The sequence below is a fragment of the Montipora foliosa genome, chromosome 1, assembly GCF_036669935.1.
Source record: "Montipora foliosa isolate CH-2021 chromosome 1, ASM3666993v2, whole genome shotgun sequence".
Lineage (NCBI taxonomy): Eukaryota > Metazoa > Cnidaria > Anthozoa > Scleractinia > Acroporidae > Montipora > Montipora foliosa.
The window spans coordinates 67,767,465-67,787,568 of record NC_090869.1 but is presented as its reverse complement, the minus strand read 5'-3'; the positions used below and the strand labels follow the sequence as shown (position 1 = coordinate 67,787,568).

General features: G+C 39.6%; 1 protein-coding gene across 17 annotated transcripts in view; it reads left to right on the top strand.

The window, feature by feature from the left end:
• LOC138006160 (gamma-aminobutyric acid type B receptor subunit 1-like) overlaps positions 1 to 20,104 on the top strand; it is a 91,825-nt gene that overhangs the window by 14,775 nt on the left and 56,946 nt on the right. For 5 of the 17 annotated variants that reach the window (XM_068852440.1, XM_068852415.1, XM_068852353.1 and 2 more), the window contains one exon: positions 2,299 to 2,383. Coding sequence is in view for 1 of the 17 variants with exons in the window: in XM_068852316.1 (XP_068708417.1) it covers positions 4,990 to 5,049; positions 5,178 to 5,295 (178 nt within the window). In the remaining 16 variants the exon portion in view is untranslated. Of the gene's footprint in view, positions 1 to 2,298; positions 2,384 to 4,989; positions 5,050 to 5,177; positions 5,296 to 10,297; positions 10,864 to 12,343; positions 13,993 to 15,847; positions 15,925 to 20,104 lie in introns of those variants that run through there. The other 12 variants (XM_068852521.1, XM_068852499.1, XM_068852370.1 and 9 more) reach the window with 6 other exon arrangements.

Here is a 20,104-nt window from a genome sequence, read left to right as displayed (position 1 = left end):
TAAAGCATTTGATACGGTAAACCATAGTATTCTTTTCGAAAAACTAGAGCACTACTGATTTCGAGGTTTGGCATTCGGTTGGATTAAGAGTTACTTTTCCCAGAGATATCAATATGTGGAATTCAACGGTAAAAGATCCACCCGCAGCAAGATATGCTATGGTGTCCCGCAAGGCTCAAATCTTGGCCCTCTATTCATTTTCTTCTTATGTACGTCAATAATTTGCATAAGGTTTCTCAGACTGGTTTGCGGCCAACAAACTTTCTTTGAATTGGACTAAAACCAAGTTCATGGTATTTAGACTGTGGCAAAAAAAAACTCTTGATGGGCAAAAATGAGATAACATGAGTCTCGGGAACTCTCTTTCTCGATGTCCTTCTGGATGAATGTCTCTCTTGGAAGTCTCATATATTCCAGGTACCACATAAAATATTTGAGTCGATTGGTATAATATTTAAATCCAGTTTCTTTCTTTCTAAAGTTTCTCTTCGTACCCTATACGACTCTATGATCCTGGATCCCCAAACCAATAGTATAGATACGGTGCCTGAAATAGTAGTCTTAAGATGGCTCAAACCAGTTTCAACACTTGAAAGAAACGTTCCTATTAGAAGGATTGACACTAAAACACTTTACCACTTAACAGCAATCTTATGGTACCATATCAAACATCAATTATTTCTGAAAAAGATATGGTCATTTTTGTGACGTAAAAAGTTACCGTGGCAACAGAGAAACCTTGCAAAAACACCACATAGCGACATAGCTTCAGCTGCTCTTATCTCAAAAACGAAGTCGTCGGTGACCCGCATTTTTTGTTCAGTCTAAAATGTAATCAGCATGCCAGAATGAAACTTTCTGCGAAGTCTAAAAAAATTATTTGCAGAGGATTCAGAGCCACCTTAAATAATTTAAAATTTAAGGTAGCTCTAAATACGCTGTACAGACTTGTTTTAAACTTTACAGAAAGTTTCATCTTGGCCTGCTGATCACTGATGTGCAATAAAGAATTGGGGTCACCCAGTTCGTTTTTCAGATTTGAGCAACTGAAGGCAAAATATAGGGTGTTTTTGCAGGGTTTTCTTGTGGCCACAAAAATGACTGGATCTTGTTCAGCAATAACTGATGTTTCACATGGTACCATAACATTGCTGTTACATGATAATGTATTGTAGTGTCAATCCTTCAAATAACAAAATCTCTGAAACTGGTTTGAGCCACCTTAACAAGGATAATAAGCAGGTCATGCTCATACAGATACTATTTCAGTAAGGAACTCTACTTGCTTAAATTACAAGACATTTGCCTATTTCAGTCTGGTCAATTTATGTATTCTTTTTGCAATTCACTAATCTTCCTTCAAAATTTGATACTCTATTTTCCTTGAATAATCGTACCCACAGCGGTAAAGTCAGGAACGCACTTTCTTTTTGCTTACCATATTGCTTACCATATTGCAGAACAAATATACGTCAATTTTCTGTTTTATTTCAAGGCCAAAAGTTTTTTAATAATCTAAGTTCAGATATCACTAGTTATTCATCTCTTGCAACTTTCAAAAATAAGCTAAAGCAATTCTTTATTACAAACTATTCAATCATAAAAGAAAATTAATGTTTATATATATTTTTTATTTACTTTTAATTTAAAATTGGCTCTCGACCTCCTCCCCTGGGCCTCCTCCCTCTTGCTTTTTTGTTACGATCACTGATTTCATATCAGCCACTTGCTTTCATTTAGGTTTCCTCGCCACTTTTTCTTTTTATCATGTAAACTTATATTTTTGTAATGGATGTAGTGTGGCAAAATGAATAAACGAAATGAAATTGAGTTTCACACTTACGCGATCATCAGACAGACTTTACTGATAAATCGCGATCGCAATTATTTAATGATGGCTTTGATGATGATCGCGTAAGCTCTGCGAACGCAACGAGCACTCTACGGCAAGGATAGACTATACTCAAGATTTATACACGAAATGAAATTCTGAGGCAAAACAATTGCATGGAAGTCCTCTTCTATCCTTATTCTATGCGGCATTCTTCAGTTTGCACTTAAATCAAGGGAACAGCAGGGGGTTTAGAATCAATTTGTTGATCACCTTCCCATAGGGAAGATATCTGTTTACAAATGTTCATTGTTTATGTTATTCAAATGTGCCAACCACAGGAAGGAAAAACCCTTTGTTTCGACAGCCAATGAAGCTGTGGTTGGCACATTCATGGCAATAGGTGACGACATCTTCGCTATAGCTAACACTTTAATTGGCGTTGTCTTTTATTATATTGTCACCAGCCAATCTGTTGGTCCAGAGAGCCTTGAGCAATAAAGTTTCAAGTCGTCCATCGCTGTTGATCACGTTGATGCATTACTTTTCCAGGTGAGGCTTTAGGTTCGACTTTTTTTAAAAAAAAGTATTTTTGTTGAGGAGGTACTTTACCTTCTGCATCGTTTTGGTTGTTTCATTCCCTTGATATATTCTTCTATCGCTTCATTTGAAGACGAGCTAAGCTTCTTGCAATTTTTGTCCATGTTCATGTTTTTAGAAGCGTAAACATGTGAACAACACAGGGACGGACATGACTTGCGCAGAATTCTTTTACGGCGTCTATGGTGAAGCTAGAATAATAAATGGAAGAAAATGTTGTCCACCTATCCCTTTTTGAATATAGGAGCATCAGGCTTCACGTAAAACTCGATCTTATGTGCTCAACAAAAGTCAAAAATACATTTTAAACAAAATTAACCATGCTGTGATTGAATCTTGAACATTTACTTGTCCGGTATTGAACCCCGGCGAACTGGAATTACTCATATTAGTCGTGAAATCTTAAGATGTTTGTCATCTTTTTTTTACCGATGATTAGGAAAATGCAATTCCGTCTCCAATGTATTGATGTGTACCCTGCGGTGCCGGTTATCTTTCAAGTTTAGACCAACCTCAAACAGATAATTTCCTGAACAGGAAATCATCATTATCTCTAGAGACAGGAATCCTTATTCGCACAATGGGCCACAGTGAGAATCAAACATGTAATGATTCCTGGTAACAGTTTGATGCTTTTGATCCAAAACATATTCGATATCATACACTGAGTTACACTGACATAACAAACATATTCGATATCATACACTGAGTTACACTGACATTGATCTAAGCCATGCTATTTAATGATTTGTGGCTGAGTTTCAACTGGGTCTTCGATATTTTTAGATAAACCGTTCCAAGATTTTTCCTTAAAATTATTTCCACAACCAAAAAATTGAACAATTCCGGCGTCTGATACAATATTACTGACCCCCAAGGGGGGGGGGGGGGGGGGGGGGGGTGGGATGTTTGCTATTAATGAACTAATAAGGATGCGCCGCTGGATGGGGTGGAATTTTCACGACTGGATTGACTATAATGGCGTTGCATTTTCAACAGAGTTCCCGACAGAGTTACTAGGATGGGATCTCAAATTGTCGGGATTTTGCGGGTAAGAAAACCCTGGCTAGTGGGATTTATTCAAAAAATGGAAAGATTCGCGGTAAAAAAAGTTGTTACAGAAAGAACTGTGGCGCTGTTGATTTAATATTTACTGGTCGCATTACATTCCGTTTTGAAATTACAATTAAAAGGCTATATGTAAGGTTTATGCATAAACCGAAAGTGACTAAGTTGGGATTGCTAAAATTACATTTACCCAAAAGTGACTAAGATGGGGTTTGTAATTGGCCATGAAACAGACTTTAAAGGGGTAGGCGTCCTGAGAGGCCAGCGGTACATACCCAGCTAAAATTGACCCAAGTAACCCCCGCCCCCCTCCCCGTAGACTAACTGGCATACACGAGCAACAAGCTAAAACACCACTCGAATACATACGAGTAACATACGAGTACACACGAGTACGTACAAGTAACATACGAGTAACATACGAGTAACATACGAGTACCGTACGAGTAACATGTAACATATCTCGTGAAAAGTGTTGTTAACCAAGCCGTAAATTGAAAGCTAAAATGTCAAAAGAGAGTTCAGGCCTAATCACTGAAACGAGCGCTTAGGCTTACGTATGTTACTCGTATGTTACTCGTATGTATTCGTATGTACTCGTATGCTACTCGTATCTACTTGTGTAGTGTTTTAGTCACAATCGGAAGCTGTGTGTTGTTTTCTAGGAAACAGACGCGATCGTGATTAAAACACCACACGAGTACATACGAGTAACATACGAGTGCATACGAGTACATACGAGTACATACGAGTAACACACGAGTACATACGAGTAACATACGAGTACACACGAGTACATACGAGTAACCGTGATACGAGTACCAGGAGCCCTGAGGGCTCCTGACGAGTACACACGACTAAATATGGTAATATACAGGTTATATACGAATGCATTAGTTACATACGAATGGATAGGAGCAATAAGCATGAAATGTACCGTTTTTCTCTTTACGTTTCATTTTTACATGTGCGTGGTTCATGTCTTGCATACACACGCGAGCGCGCGCAAGTGCCACACGCGAGCGTACCACACACATGCGCCACACATGTGTACCAGACACAAAGACCAAAAATATAGTCCAAAGTACAGCTTCGAGGAGAAACGGTGACTGAGCACAAAGGTGTGAGACCAATGACAGGCGGCCCAAGCCCATGATGCGAGTAGTTTGCCGCCGACATCTACTATTATATAACGACCGACTTTGATTACGCGAAACGTGACTCTCGCCATGCAGCATATGGAGGTGTTGTGTTAAAACGGTTTGAATTTTTGAAAGTTTGTATGGGGAAAAACGGTAATCGGCATTTCAGCCTAAACTTTGATATTTTTGCAATAAAAATGACTCACCTCAATGTCTTGTTGTCTTTTCTATTGTCATCTCGCTTCTCAGCTCAATCCGAAGCTTTTTAAGCGAGTTATCGCTTTTTGGTTGTCCTCTCCTAAGAGAACACGTTTCGCTTAATCAAACTCGGTCGTTTTTTAATAATAGATGTCGGCGGCAAACTACTCGCATCGTGGGCTTGGGCCACTTGTGAACCAATCGGCATTGGTGAGTAAATTGATGTGTAAATTATTTTAAAATCAATTTTAAGGCATGAAGCACGCAATATCGATTTTGATTAAAGCAAAGGCAGATGCTATTTGATCCAAAGAATTATTTTAATTTATTTATTCGAGGTAAAAGCGTTAACTTATGGTTCACAACCAATATCAGAAAGAATCATCAAGGAACGAAACGACTTAGGGACACCTCAGAGGCATGGCAACTCGCTCGTAGTCCGTGAAGTGTCGCCAGGTAGGATAATGGTTGTGTTACTTTCAGTATTTTGAGCACAATATGCTGTTCTTCGTCAAATTAAACCCGGAATTCTCAACTTAACTTTTAGGGGAGGCCAAGGCAACTTTAGCATTGCCTTTATTTTTGTTAGCTTTGAAGAAAAAGGCTATTATCGTGTCGTTTTGGTAGGACAGCTAAGTTTTGACTGCCGCTCGTACTGCGGGCGCAGCCGCCGTATTCAAGGCGCACATGTGAAAATGGTACGTGTCATGTTTATTAGCCTCATGTCATCGTATGTTTCTCCTTTGCGTATATAAACTGTATATTACCATATTTAGTAGTGTGTACTCGTATGTTAGTCGTAGGTACTCGTATGTTACAGAAATTGATTTTATCAGACGAGTTGATAAAGGGCGAATTACCCGCACTGTGAAAGGTTTGGAAAGCTTTCACGGTGGTAATTCGACCTTTATCAACTCGTTTGATAAAATCAATTCCTGTTTCAATCTCCCACCGACGCAGTACCGCAGTTTCTTTAGAAACTAAAATTTTGTTTACTCGTATGTTAGTCGTATGTACTCGTTTGGTTTTTCAGTCACCATCAACAACAGACGCCGCAATTCGCACCGCCAACAAGGTGGACTTGCGATCTGTAGGTTTAAGGCGCTGTTACACTGTGAAACTTTTCGTGCATGCAACTTGTCTCGCAATGTTTTGGCGACATTGTGGCGGTACAAATTGCATGAAACATTTCACAGTGTAACATACCCAGCAACGGCCAAAATCGTTGCGAAACAAGTTGCAAGAGCCGTTGCCGAAGGTAGAATTAAGTTCTAATTTCGTGCGACTTGTCTCGCAACGATTTTGACCGTTGCAGGGTATGTTAAACTGTTGAATGTTTGGTGCAACTTGTCCCCCCACAGTGTCACCAAAACATTGCGAGACAAGTTGCACGAAACATTTCACAGGAGCGCGTGAAGAACTGTGATACTCGACCGATATATTCCGTTTGGTCATCACAGTTGATAAGAAGAAATGCCGACCATTTCAAGTTGCTCAGCTATGCATTTCTAAAATCCAAATACGAGTTTCTTGTCAAATACACGAATCAAAATTAAAAACACAAACATTGCATAAAGCTAGGTTGCCTTCGGGTCGATTGAAATTCACTCGCGTTCATACGATTTCCTATATTAAAGTCAGGATTCGGTTAATGACTATTCTGATTGAAGAAAGGCAGGCATTACGATCCATATGGCGTCTACGAAAGGCACTTGCTTCTCGGACTTTTGGCTAAGATTAAGTGTCACTGTCAGACCATTGAATACACCCTTATACTTTTTTCTGGATCTTATGAGGCTAGGACTACATGGTTAACCCCGTTACCGGCTCACGAGGGCGTTTTAGATTACTTCGGCCTATTTTATCTCAACGCTCCGGGCAACTTTCGTTCACAGTGGGGGATTGTGCGGTAGTCAAGAATTTTTGCGGCTAAAAACCTTGGTCACGCGAATTTATTGAACCTTTTTATGGTCGTTTCGCCTTGACCTGCACTTTTGTGCTTTCACAACTATAACTCAACAAAATATTTGCTGTCGAGTACGTGCCTTCAACCCACCACGACGTTTACACAAGCATATTTATCGAACCTTTCTTTACCGGCGTTTCGCATTGACCCGAACGTTTGTGCCTGAAATACTCTCATTTGGAACTTCTGGCAACCAGACCGGACCGTCTACGACAAGAATATTGCTTTAAACACCAATTAATCGGCGAGTTTTTGCCTTCAACTACCCTGGTCCCAAAGGTTTTTCTTGAGCGGCGAAAAGACGACTCACGAAGCGGCGAGAAGAGGAAAACCTCTGGTTACCTTGAACTTGAACCTCACTTTCATGCACACGCCAGGTTCAGAATCTGACCCTCAGGCTAGGATTGATTGATATTTTTGCAAACGCGAAAATTAATATGATTGTTTCGTTTGATTGGTAATACCTATGGGACCCGTGATTGCTTAGTTGCCATTGGAGCCTTTGTTAATTAATTTGACACGTTTGACAGCTGGCGTGTACGTGAAAGCGTAGATTCAAGTCCAAGGTAACCAGAGATTTTCCTCTTCTCGCCGCTTCGGGACGGACTTCGCGGCTCTCTCGCGGCTCAGAAGAACTTCTGGGACCACGTTGTGCTAAATTTATCTCCCTAGAACCGTGGATTGGACTTGACATCTATTGGATTTTGCACTACGCTTATCGTACATGACGTATATATTAGGATTGACTTTGATTATTTGTAAACCCTAAGATTGACTACAAAAACCAATTGGAAAACCTTTTAGAAAAAAAAAAGTGGTCGATAGACCACATGTAAAAAAAGTGTTTCTTTTCCTACCCTTCTGCCTTGCGTCCAAAGCGATTGTCGAACGCGCTTTACTAATCCGAGATTACTACCAGTTCACGTAACAGTTATTTATACAACCTAACGCCTTACAGTTTCTTGAAAGGCGATGGTTTCTAGTGAAATACAGTGGAGTACAGTATCTCAAAGTGACATTTTGTAGCTTACATCACTTAACACGTACTACTAAAGAAAATACAAAATACGCGATGAGTACATTCTACCAGTAATGATTACGGGTGTGAAACATAGGCGTTGAACAACGCTATGACAGAGAAGCTTGCGGTCGCACAGCGAAATATGGAAAGTATAATGCTGAGCATTATCCTTCGAGACCGAAAGCGAAACACCTGGATTCGACAAGAAACTGGTGCACGTGACATCGTCAATGCTATCAGGATGGCAAAGCATAGATGGGCAGGTCACATAGCACGGCTATCAGATAATAGATGGACCATGAGAGCAACGGAGTGGACCCCAAGAGATTGGACCAGAAAACAGGGCCGTCCAAAAACACGCTAGAGAGATGATCTCACCAGACAGCTTGGACCTGCATGGTCGAGATTGGCTAAGGACGGATATCTATGGGATCATTCCAGGGAGGGGTTCCTCCGTCAGGAGGACATCGAATGATGATCACATTTATTTGAACTTACTATATTAATAAAAGACAATGAAGTAGTGGAATCCAAGCTCTGCTGTTGTCTCTTTTGTTGCCATTCATTCTGAAACGAGGAGGTTTGGGAACATAACTTTCTATCAACGTGAAGTAATAGTTGTAGAAAATAGTTGTAATAGTTGGCCACCCAACAAACTTTCACATTTGACAACCTAGGTGTAATTACTTCAACTCAACAACTCATACAACGGTGCTTAAATTACAACCGTACGAACTTTGCAGGGAGGCATGACTGTCAGTGAAATTCGCACACCCTGATTGACGGATAATTTGTAAAAAAACTTTGTTAGGTGGCTACGGTAAGGCGCGTCCCACTGTAAATAAACGAGTTTTTACCTTTCAAATGGGCGTCGAAGCAACAAAATTACTCCAACAGTGGCGCAGACAAGTTCATATCTCGTCATTTTCAAACACTCAAAACTATTTTTATTGTAAAATTCCAAAATGTTTATTCAATACCAAAGCTAAACAGTTCTGTACTTATTTTGCGTTTGCCGCAAGTGGCGACCACCCTTCAAATTTTTTTTAAGGTGGTACACTAATAATCACATCCTGTGATTTTCCATTGACTATGCCATCTATTTCATAAGCTAGTTTTTTTGAAACTCGGTGTTGTGTGTCATTTGCGGTTTTCCGCCATTCCTCCTTTTACGATTTTGGGCGATTTCCTGCCATTTCCCGTTTTAGGATTTTCCGTCATTCCACCCTTCCATCATTCCATGTTTTAGGGTCATTGCTTTAGCAATTCTCTATCCATGAGGCTCTGCACGTGTAACGCCTTGTCCTTTGTGGCCGATCCATTTTATGATGACGAAGGAAGAAACAATAATAACATAATCTAGTTTCTCACAATGTACATGTGGTATTATTTTAACAAAACGACGTTTGAAGCTGACACCAATGAGAATTAGTTGCACAGGATGTGTGACGACTATAAGCCGTGGGACCAGTCTCACAACCGCTCCTGTTAATCAACGCTGTGACACGCTAGAGAACCCACCGCACTGTTCCTGAACATTGATGCTTCTCTCAGAGAATTGTAAACCGCCATGAAACTCAGTTAACTGTATGTTATACGTGCGGTATACAAATACACTACCATTACGTAACATGAAGAACACGGCACCAGTCCCAAAACTCCTTGCGTACAACCTTCGAGTTTGGGGAAATTTAAGACGGACAAAACAGTCCGAAAATTGGCACTTATCTTCGAGTTATGGAAAATCGCTTATATCATTGACAACACGTTGTCGTATCTTCTGTCTTTTCAGAAACTTATTTTGGCACATTAATGCTCCCCTAATTAATTAGCGCTATGTTAACGAAATACTACTTCCAGTAACTTAATCAGCCTTCATGGCACGGAGATGTCGAATCAATAAACGTTTAACAGTTCAATTGTAAATATTGGCAAACTTTCAATAAAGGGGTCACAGTATACACATTGTAAGCCTGTGTAAACAAGCTCATACGTTAGAGAACTGGAATTTGTGCTTCTGAAGGAAATGAACGTTTAAGAGAATGAAAGAAAATTACCGGAGGAAAAACGAATGCCTTTTTAACACCCCATTGACGCTCATACCTTAAACAGAGAAGAAAAACATGTACATACAATTCATTATTTCCAAAATTAATGAAATTCAATGTCTTGAATTTTTATTCTTCACCAGTCATTGCACCTATTTAATTCCCTTGCCGCATTGCCTTTGCTCATATTTCGCTTGTCGAACTTTCATACTTCAATTTAAGACAATGGATTGACGTTGTTTCCGATTGCCAAATTATTCAATGACACTTGAATAAAAAAGGAAATTTCTCCCTCACAACTTGATTGTCCCCTTTCAGTTCAAACTGAGGTTGATTTCTTTTATTTGAAGAACGGTTATTTAACTATTGAATTGTGCATTGAAATTGTGCAAATATCCTGCCGGTGGATTTGGTCGGAAATACAATATTCTTTCGAAGATGCTTACTTGTTTTGTGAGCTGATGACTAAAAACTTCAAAATTCAGCGCTAGCCTTTTTTAAACATCATAAGTTAAAGTACCGATAAGTAACTAAAAGAGTCAGTAACTCACCAGAATCATGATTGGGACCGCGAAAGCCTTTTATTCTTTCATGATTACTTACATACACTAACAAAAATGTAGACGTATTTCGCAAGCTAAAACGTTTAAGTTCAGGTTTTACGACCTTCGAGTTGCAGGTACCAAAATACTGAGTTGTAGAATTTCCATTTGATTATTTATTCAAATAACATTTTTCACCAAACGTAAATTAGTTTCTTCCCTAAAGTTTTGAGAGCACAACATTAGCATACGCCACCGACCTCGTCGACGAAGAAATTAAACGAGGTTAAGGCTCCGCCTTCTGAATATAGGAGGTACCGTGGACATCACAGTGACATCATTTCTTCGTAACGTTTAACTGTGTTGTTGAAGGAAAGCAGGGTTTGACACTGGGCATCAAGAAGCTCCTCGAAGATCTCCGGTTTACCGAACGCTTTGAAGTGTCAGGTACTGTTTATGTATTGATTAAAGGTTTCATCATTTACTCATTCTTTTGCGGGCCTTTCAGATAAAAAAAAGAACGAATCTCGTCAGTTTTTTAGACCCCTCTCTATTTAATATGATGAAATCTGGAGTATCTGTCTGAAAATGGAGCCTTCGGGTTACCTTCTATTTCGGTCGGCCTGTCGTCTTTTCTTGTATACTCTATATGAGATTCTTGCCTTATTTGAAGTGTTAATGTTCCCTAATATATTATACTAGAAATGTTGCTTGCAAGAAAGGAAAAATTATTTGACGAGGAAAGAATATTTTTGATCTTGTTAATGTTGTTTATCCTAAGGCAAACCGAATATCAGCCATAATGATTTTCAGACAAGAAAGGAAGCCGCTAAACTTAGCTACAGTGGTTTTTTTTTTGTAACAATGAACGATTTCCATTCACTGTAAAAGCAGAAAAAGAAAAATTAGTGTTCGAAAGTTCCGGGTACGATTTGTCGGCCGGTTTTGTCGGGCCGATAAATCGTACCGTGTAAATTGTGTAAAACGTGTAATTTTTCCTCAAAAGATATTCCAGTCCGCCATTTTGAACTGTTAATTTTTTGAGTATTTATGCTCGTTACCCACTTGCATACCCTTTGATTGACATGGTGGTTTCTCTTGGATTGTAGGCCCGACTTAAAAAATCTGTTGCACTGCAACAGACTTTTTTAATCGGACCTATTTTCATTTCCATGAATTGGGCGTTCATTGGCTGTCAAATACACGCAAGATTTGCGCTCCGACGCCGTCAGACCGATAAGTCGTACCGTGTAAACCGGCCTTAATGAGGCTTCTGTGAGTCCGACACGTTCAGCGGTACGTGATTCTGCGGTAACTCCATGCTTACCGGTAAATTGAAACACTTTGTTTTGCGTCGGCTTTTGCATTCCATATAGCAGAAGAGCAATATATGAGGCCTCTAAAATATTTTCGTTCGGGTAAACTTTAAAACATCGAAGGAACATGAACAATGTTATCTTGGTCGTAAGACTAAAATTTAGATTGAAATACTACTTGCCTCAGTTGTAAGGTGCTAATTGGAATTTTTCCAAAAGAGCCAGAGATAAACTTAGAGGCCTTGTAGTCTATGACCAAAGGAGAATTTTGTAAATTTACTTATTGTTATTTTTACACCTTTTTTTATTACTTTTCATGATATAGTTTTCTTATTTAAAACTGGCATTATTTTAATCACGCCTTCAACAAAATGTTTTTAATTTCCATTTCGTACTAAAATAGTTTATATTTCTTCACAAAACAACATCGTCAATATGCTGCTGGAAACATGGATCGCAATTTTCCAAAGATCTCCTCAACGCTTTGAAACAATCCGACCCTTAAATGAAGGTTGAGAACGAGAAAATCGGAGAGGAACTGGCACAAGCTTGTAGTCGTTCTCGTTGACAGCTGCATATTTCTTCCATTGTTTTTCCCACGCACTGTTTTAGCTGCTTATTGTTTCAGCTTCCCATCAAAATAGTCATGGAAGTATATGGGCACCGTTTAAGGTTCTTAAGCTAACTTTATTCTGTGAGATGAATCTAACTCTTGATTGGCAGCACCTCAGGGAAAATGAGCAGAATTTTCTAAATATGGTTTATTTTCAGCTGCTTGGTGTTAGTTTAAACGAAGATCACTTTCAGTGACAGATGGTGGCGTTTTGGGAACAGTCTTGAATTTTTTTTCTCTCCTTTTTATTAGAACATTATTCTGCATATAACAACACGCAGATAGTTCGCAAATGTTCAGTTACCAAGTTACGGTGTAAATTTGTAAACACTTATAAATTTGCGGTGAAACTAGATTTTAGAGCTTGGTGGAAACCAGTGGCCGGTTAGACTCAACTGATAATCACCATAAAGAAAGACGATTAACAACAGGTCTGCTTTCAATATAACTCACCATCGATTAGTATATCAATATTGAGACATGACATCGAGGCCGCTTTTGAAGCAACTGCGCTCTAATATGCCTTAAAAATTACGACTCAGGGAAAACTAGACTGAGCTTTGGCATAGGTTTCAGTTTAGGATTCTAATTTCGAACGGATACCACTATGTGAGGAACAGTTTGGTGTTGGAGGAAAGATTAGTTTTCGGAATTCCGGCTTACAAGGATAGCTGGAAGCCGTAGAATTATTCCTAAATATTGGTATATTTCGCTATTTTTCTATCCGAGCACAAAATCAATTCTTATTGCCGAATCGAATTTCTTTGAGTACCTTTGATGTGAGCATCCCTTAGAGCTTTATTCTGAGCTAAGTAATTGTTTTGAGTGAATTTTATTTGGTCGAGACATTTTTCGTGCACACTTGGTTGTGTACAAGCCGTTTTGCGTAAAGGTAGAATGCAGTTAGCGATCGCGCAGTAAAGAGAATGGATCATCACTGTCAGGCACTAAATTTACCACTTGTGCTATACTTTCGTTCGATCACTTTATTTTCAGATTTCTTACACATGTGATTCCTTTCAAATCCTTTGCGCTTGAATTTTAGCTCATAATGAGTGATTGCTTCCTGTAATAGACCGAGAAGAGAGCGGTTTTGAAGCAACCGTTCTCAATGCACATTTACGGCTCGCTATATTCCAATCGCAGTTCTTTTTTAACTTAATTATCGTTGATCCATGAACAAAACGTCCTTCCTTGAGTTGAAAGTACGTGGGAAATTTCTCAGTCTTGCTCATCATTCGGAAGAGAACGTGAAAATGTGCATAGTGTTAATTTTTTCCTTTTGACTTAATAAATCCTTTATTCCTTTAGATGATTTTCTTTTTTTATCCTTTACATGCAAATTTTTTGCCGTGCTTATTGTCTTAAAACAGATGTTGCTGTCAATTACGACAATGACATGGCAATGTAAAGTTCGGCTAAATACATATATGCAGAATGAACCATCAGAAAAAGTGATTATGAAAACAAAGCTATTAGGATCAGTTCTTCCGCTGACGAGTTTCCTTCTTCTGAAACTTTGAATCATCTCGTAGTGCGCCACAACCAGTGTCCAAATTACGATAAACAGCATTTGAAAGCAAAATCTGCCCTTCTGCACACTATCGTGTTCGCCGTTTTCAGTTTTAGGGACGAAAAGACCATTTTGTAAGTACTGTACTTAACACTGTCTTTTTCATTTTCTTTGGTTGCTGCCGGACTTTCTTGTGTAATGATTCGCTCAATGAAGGAAACTGTTTCTGCAACTCTCCTAAAAGTGCTGACACTCCAATTCGTCTTATCCAAGATGGCTAACAGGTGTAAATGATTAATGGAATTGCTATAAATGAGTTTTTGAACGGAAGCAACCTATATTCTATTCGATAGAAAGGGTTTTTTTGTACGAAAGCCCGAATCCACATCTATATCACTTGCTTTTCAGTCCTTTTTTTCATAACTAAGATGTTTTCTTTACAAATTTATTTGGGTCCTCTAAAATAAAATATTAATTTGAGTAAGCAAAGACTCAAACCTTCCTAAATGACGAATAACTTAAACGTCAAGAAAAATCAGGTTTAGTATTGACTCAGGTCTACATGAAGAAAGATACTCTAAATTAAAAGCCTGACCGAAATTTGGAGCTGAAGTTGTTAGGATGATTAAAGCACGTCGATGAAAATATAATGAAATCGTTAAGCATCATGCAGAGTTGCACATCTTTCAACATGGTTGTGCGACACAATTTATACTGAGAGACTTTCCCCTTAGGCGTTATGTTATTTGCTGTATTTTAGCATAAACCTATTAGTAGGACGGTTAACCTTCTTATCAAAGGGGTTTAATCACACTTTCCTGGTGAAACAGTGGGATCTACTCCAGCCCAATTTTCAAGAAAGAGTCAAGTATGTTACAAATACAGCCTGATGGCTTTAACCGGCACAAAAAAGATAACATCATTTAACTTCCAAAATTGCCAATCTTCAGGAAACACTCTAACCCATATCATGTTGTCTTGACAAGTTACCACGAATTCCCCTGTCAGATGGCTTAAGTCCTTCTCGATATAGTCACGTTTTTATTGCGTAATCGTAATAACTACAAATTCAGATTCATAAATTCCCATTCATAAATGTGACGACGACAACAACAACAAGAACATTGTTTACCCTTAGATATACAAGAAAGAAATTTGCAGGTATTGCAGTTAAATAAAGAAAAGAGACATTGCCGGGCTTCCTAAAAAAACTACTACATAAAATAGATTACATTATGATTTGTGTTTCCATTTGACTCAGCGAAATGTGCTGCTGAATTGCCCGGCTGACTGTTTTACCATTGGTTAAGTTTAAGTGACAAATTTTACAGATGTTTTGCCTTTGGTCTCAACTTTTTCACCGTCATGCAGCTTCTATTGTTATTGCTATTGGTATTGCAATTATCGTTATTATTGTCATTATGACCGAAACAAAAGTATCTTGAGTTTTTTTGGGCCTTTTTTGTGACTGCTCAAAGTTTCTGAATTCTCTCAAATTCTTTCCGCAAGTCCGAGTTTCATATATATGTATATTTATAAGAGGTTCGGAGGGAATGATTGATAAATCTGGCTTAGGCCCCGTTTATATTGAGAAAAGTTGTCCTGGTTAAAAGGGTCACCAGCCTCCCCGATAATTAAGAGCATGCGCGAGCGCTGTCTTCCCAGTCTCTCCGCGTGATCGAAACTGAGACGGGCAGCTCTTCGCTCGGGGAAAGGGTCAGTTCTTTTCTTATATAAACGCTCGCTAAAGTTGACTCGGCTGGAAAGGTGACCTTCTTACCCGGGCCAACTTTTCTCCATATAAACGGGCCCTTAGCCCATTGAATAATGATGCGTGAACAGGGACCGCGCAGGGGGTGCCACTTTTTTGGCTGATTAAATCACTATTTTAAAAATTAACTTCACTTTTGGCAGTTTTAGATCCATTTCTAGCCATTTCGGAAGACTTCAGTTTCAAATTTTCCCATCTTAACTTGATTCTCTCCGCAGTTCAAATATATATGGATTTCATGTATTAACTTTCGTCAATGATGAGTGAAGTTGGAATATACTTTACGCGTAGTCAGGTGATTATACTTCAGAACAGTCGCCTCACATAACAATGTGTAAACATCTTAATAATATACATGAAAAAAATATTCGATTCTGATTGGGTGAGAGCAGTGCAGTTCAAGTGTAACACAGTGCAAAAAATGTAATACACCAGTGTAAAAAGTGTTATACCAGTGCAAATTACACATCGAAATTCTGGATCATGATTGGCTAATAAACAATAGGGTTTGGTCAGATTAAGGTGATTCCTCACTATTGCAATGCGCATCCTGTACTGCGCATACGGTGTGTCAATATTTACAAATTGGTCAAATTCATAACATTGTAAATATGGCGTAAGTCGATCATACACGCTGAAACAGTTGTCAAAATACGCGAGAGAAGTTGTGAATGACCATAATTCTTTGCGAATAAACGTGCGCATTCCGGGAACATGGGGAATTTTGTTGTTTCGATCTACGATAATCGAGATAGACAGGTACGATGGTGGTTTACTCTTAAACGAGCACGGTGACCTATATTTTTTATTTCATAATTTTGGTGTAAATTAGGTAAAATTATCGGAAGGAAAAAAAGATATAGCTAAAAACGTACACAAAGCCCCTTAACCAGGGATGTAAATTATGATCTTGAAAACAACGACTCCAGAAACGTATTGAGTCGACATCGTTCTAAGTTGAGTGATTTTGCCATTAACTATATAAGACAGTGTTCTAAATACTCTAGACTTTCTACCTATATGGTACTTTAAAAACCCTCTCGTTTAGCTACCGCAAACTGAGCCGATGAAATAACGTGCGTGATTAGTATCAGTAAAGGCATCAACGGGGTAAGATTGGCCCATTTAAGCAAGCACGGTGACATATCTTTTTTATTGTAGTTTTCAAAACAGGGATTAGTAGGGAACATTCAGGGAAAGTTTCAAGAAAATCGTTCGACAACTTTTTTCCCGAGGAATCACCTTAACCATCTCATTTTTTTCATGTATATTATTAATAGGTAATCGCATGATTTTTCTCATGCAATTTGGAATAAATAAGCACTTGTACATTTTTTCAAAGACTACACTGAATTGGTCGTCTTTGAAAAAAATTACTCGTGCTTATTCATTCCAAATTGCACTCGAAATCATGTGATTACCTAAGTATACTTATTTCGCTCTAAAACTCAAATAATAACAGCGCATTAAAAGCGAACTTGCATGATTGAGGGTGCGTTCGATTGACCCTATTCCGGAATAAGAATACGTGGAGTGATGATTTAAAACCGTATGTTTGTCGTTTTGAAGCAACAAGGACAATAAAGATATGTTTAAAATAGCATTTTTGCGGGTTTTTGACAATTTTAATGTGAATCTCCGTAAAAGCGAAGTTATTTCTAACTTCTATTCCATGTATTCCTATTCCGGAATACGGTCATTTGAACGCGCCCTAAAATAACATCAGCCCATAAGGCATTGCGCCGAGTCACTCCCGTCGTCATTTTATTTCGCTCTAAACGAAGATGGCAACGACCTCACGTGGTGAAGAAAATCCTCCTGTTGGTGATGCCATCCTGTCTCAAGAGGCTGAAGCAACTCGCGAGAAAGGTAACACGCATCCTGTTTCTCCAGTTCAGCAAATTTTTAAAGACCCAGAGGGGATAAATTTGCTTCAACAAGCACTTCGTCCATCCAACGAAGATGGGGTCTATGCCGGAGCGCTCAAGGCTCCCACGAATGACGAAACATACGCCCCGGCGACTAAAAGGCCGAAAGGGGCTGCTTGCCTCTCAGACGAGGTAGTTATTATCGAGCCCAGTGTTTCAGACCCGGGGGCTTCTCAGCCGGCAGGGGATGACGAGGAAGACGATAAACTCCGTCATATTGCACGCTGGCAAGCAAGTGAAGAACTATCTGCATTCTTAGGAACTTTACACAGGCCGTTGTCTGCCTTTTAGAGAAAAGCAATTACTAGAAAGTACCCTCGTCCAAATGTTGATTCTGGTTACACACCCATCTAACCTAACCTATAACTATCTTCCAAGTCTCTTGCCCGGCATTAAAACTGTCGACAAGACCAATAAATTTTTACAAGACCGTGTGTTGGACACACTGGGCCTTGGTAGCTATGTTATTTGAACATATTTACGGCTTCCTTGTTTAATCAAAACCAATCGAAAATGTGCTCCTCAGGTATGAGCAGATGAAGGATCTTGATGCAATCATATCTGATGCTATACGTCTGCAGGGCAATGCCTCTGCACTAGTGCCGAAGGAGAGACGCAAGGCTGTCCTTAACAAGAATAATTCTAAGGGATCTCGGTCATCCCTTGCATTGGAAGAGTTTCCACACGCTGGCAAAGATTTGATTGGAGATCGATTTGAGGCCAGAATTAAGACCAGATCAGAAACAGCAAAAACTCTGCTTCCAGCTGCTTCTGTGGGGAATAGTTCACGACCTGCTGTTTTTTCAAGGCCGCACCACCCCTTTTAAAAGATTAGGGATCTACTGGGGTGTTGCCAGTTGTGGCTCATTCAGGGGCAGAGCAAGGAATACCAGAGGGACCCTGCATCAAATCCCAGCAGCCACCCAGACGAAAGATTACTTCCAGGTATAATGTTACATCTAAATCCATTAGTATTAAGTCGCCTTCTCCTTGTATGAAACATTGCTTTTCAAACTGGGCTGTAATAAGCAACGATCCTTGGGTTTTGGAAACTGTTCATGGATATCACATGGATTTCTTGGATACTCCACATTAATTTATCTATTCCCCTAACGTTTTCTCGCTCAAACAAGGACCCAGACAAAATCAGAAAAGTAAGGAAAGAATGTCAGAACTTGATAGACTCCCCTCGAGTATTGGTGAGGGAACTGGCCATGTTGCTTGGTCACCTTACCTCTACAATTCAAGCTGTCTTTCCAGGACCCCTTCCACTTCCGCCACTTACAAAGCGAGAAAAACAGGGGTTTCAGACACTCTCAAACTTAAGGATCCTCAACTCCACTTTCCCCTCATGCCAAAGAGGAGTTGGTTTGGTGGAGGGACAACCTGCTTGGAATGCGAAAGCCCTCGTTTCGGGTTCTCCAGACTTGATAATAGAGACGGATGCTTCTCGACAAGGGTGGGGGACATTTTGCAACGGGATGCCCATTGGGGGGGGGGGGTCAGTGGTCTCAGGGGGGGACTCTTTTGCACATAAATTGCCTCTAATTCCCGGCTGGAGCATTTGCTGTGAAGACCTTTGTGAAAGGCAAAGCTCAAATGAGAGTCCGTCTGTTGATGGACAATAGGGACCTTAAGCAAGGACGACGAGGACGGCTACGAGAACGCCGCAAATTTGCATATTTAGTGGACAAAAACAATAGCTTTGCACGCCCAGCACGTGCGTTTTACATTTTGATACATTTCTTTGCCGTTCTCGTCTTGACTACGACGTGAAATGATCAAATTTGAGGTCATGTGGAGGACGAGAGCACATGATGACGAATTTTCAATTTTCTCTCTGAATATCCACACCGTTCTCATCAATTTTATTGTTGGGTTGTGCATTCACACTTTCCAAGCCGAACGACATGGAGTAATCGTAAAATTATTACAGTAACGGGAAATAATATTTTTAGACAACGTTCTCGTAGTCGTCGTCGTCGTGCTTGCTTAAGGTCCCTAATATATCAGCCGTCCATTACATAAACAAGATGGGGGGCACGAAATCTCCAGTTCTGGCCCGTTTGGCACTAAATCTATGGGACTGATTGGTGTCTTCATCACAAAATCCTAATCAAAGCACGGTCCTTACCAGGGGTACTAAACATTCGGGCAGACAGAGAGTCCAGAGTATTTTTAGTCCAACACGACAGGAAACTGGACCCATTGATTTTTACAAAACTAAATAATCTTATGATCTGAGACCTCCCCTACCTAGCTATTCTGGGGCCTGGGATGTCAATCTTGTTGTTTCATTTATTCACAGTTCAGGGACCAATGAGTCTCTATCTCTTAAGGCTTTATCCCAGAAGCTATCTTTCCTCCTGGCTCTTACTGCGATGAAACGAGTATCTGAAATAGTTTCTCATGCATGACTTTAGGTACAGGCGCTATATCCCTGAAGGGGTCACCTTTCACCTCCCAGATTTAAGAAAGAAATCAAGGGTGGGCCAGAATTTGAAAGCTTCGTTTCATGCTAGTTTTCAGGCAAATTCAAACCTTTGT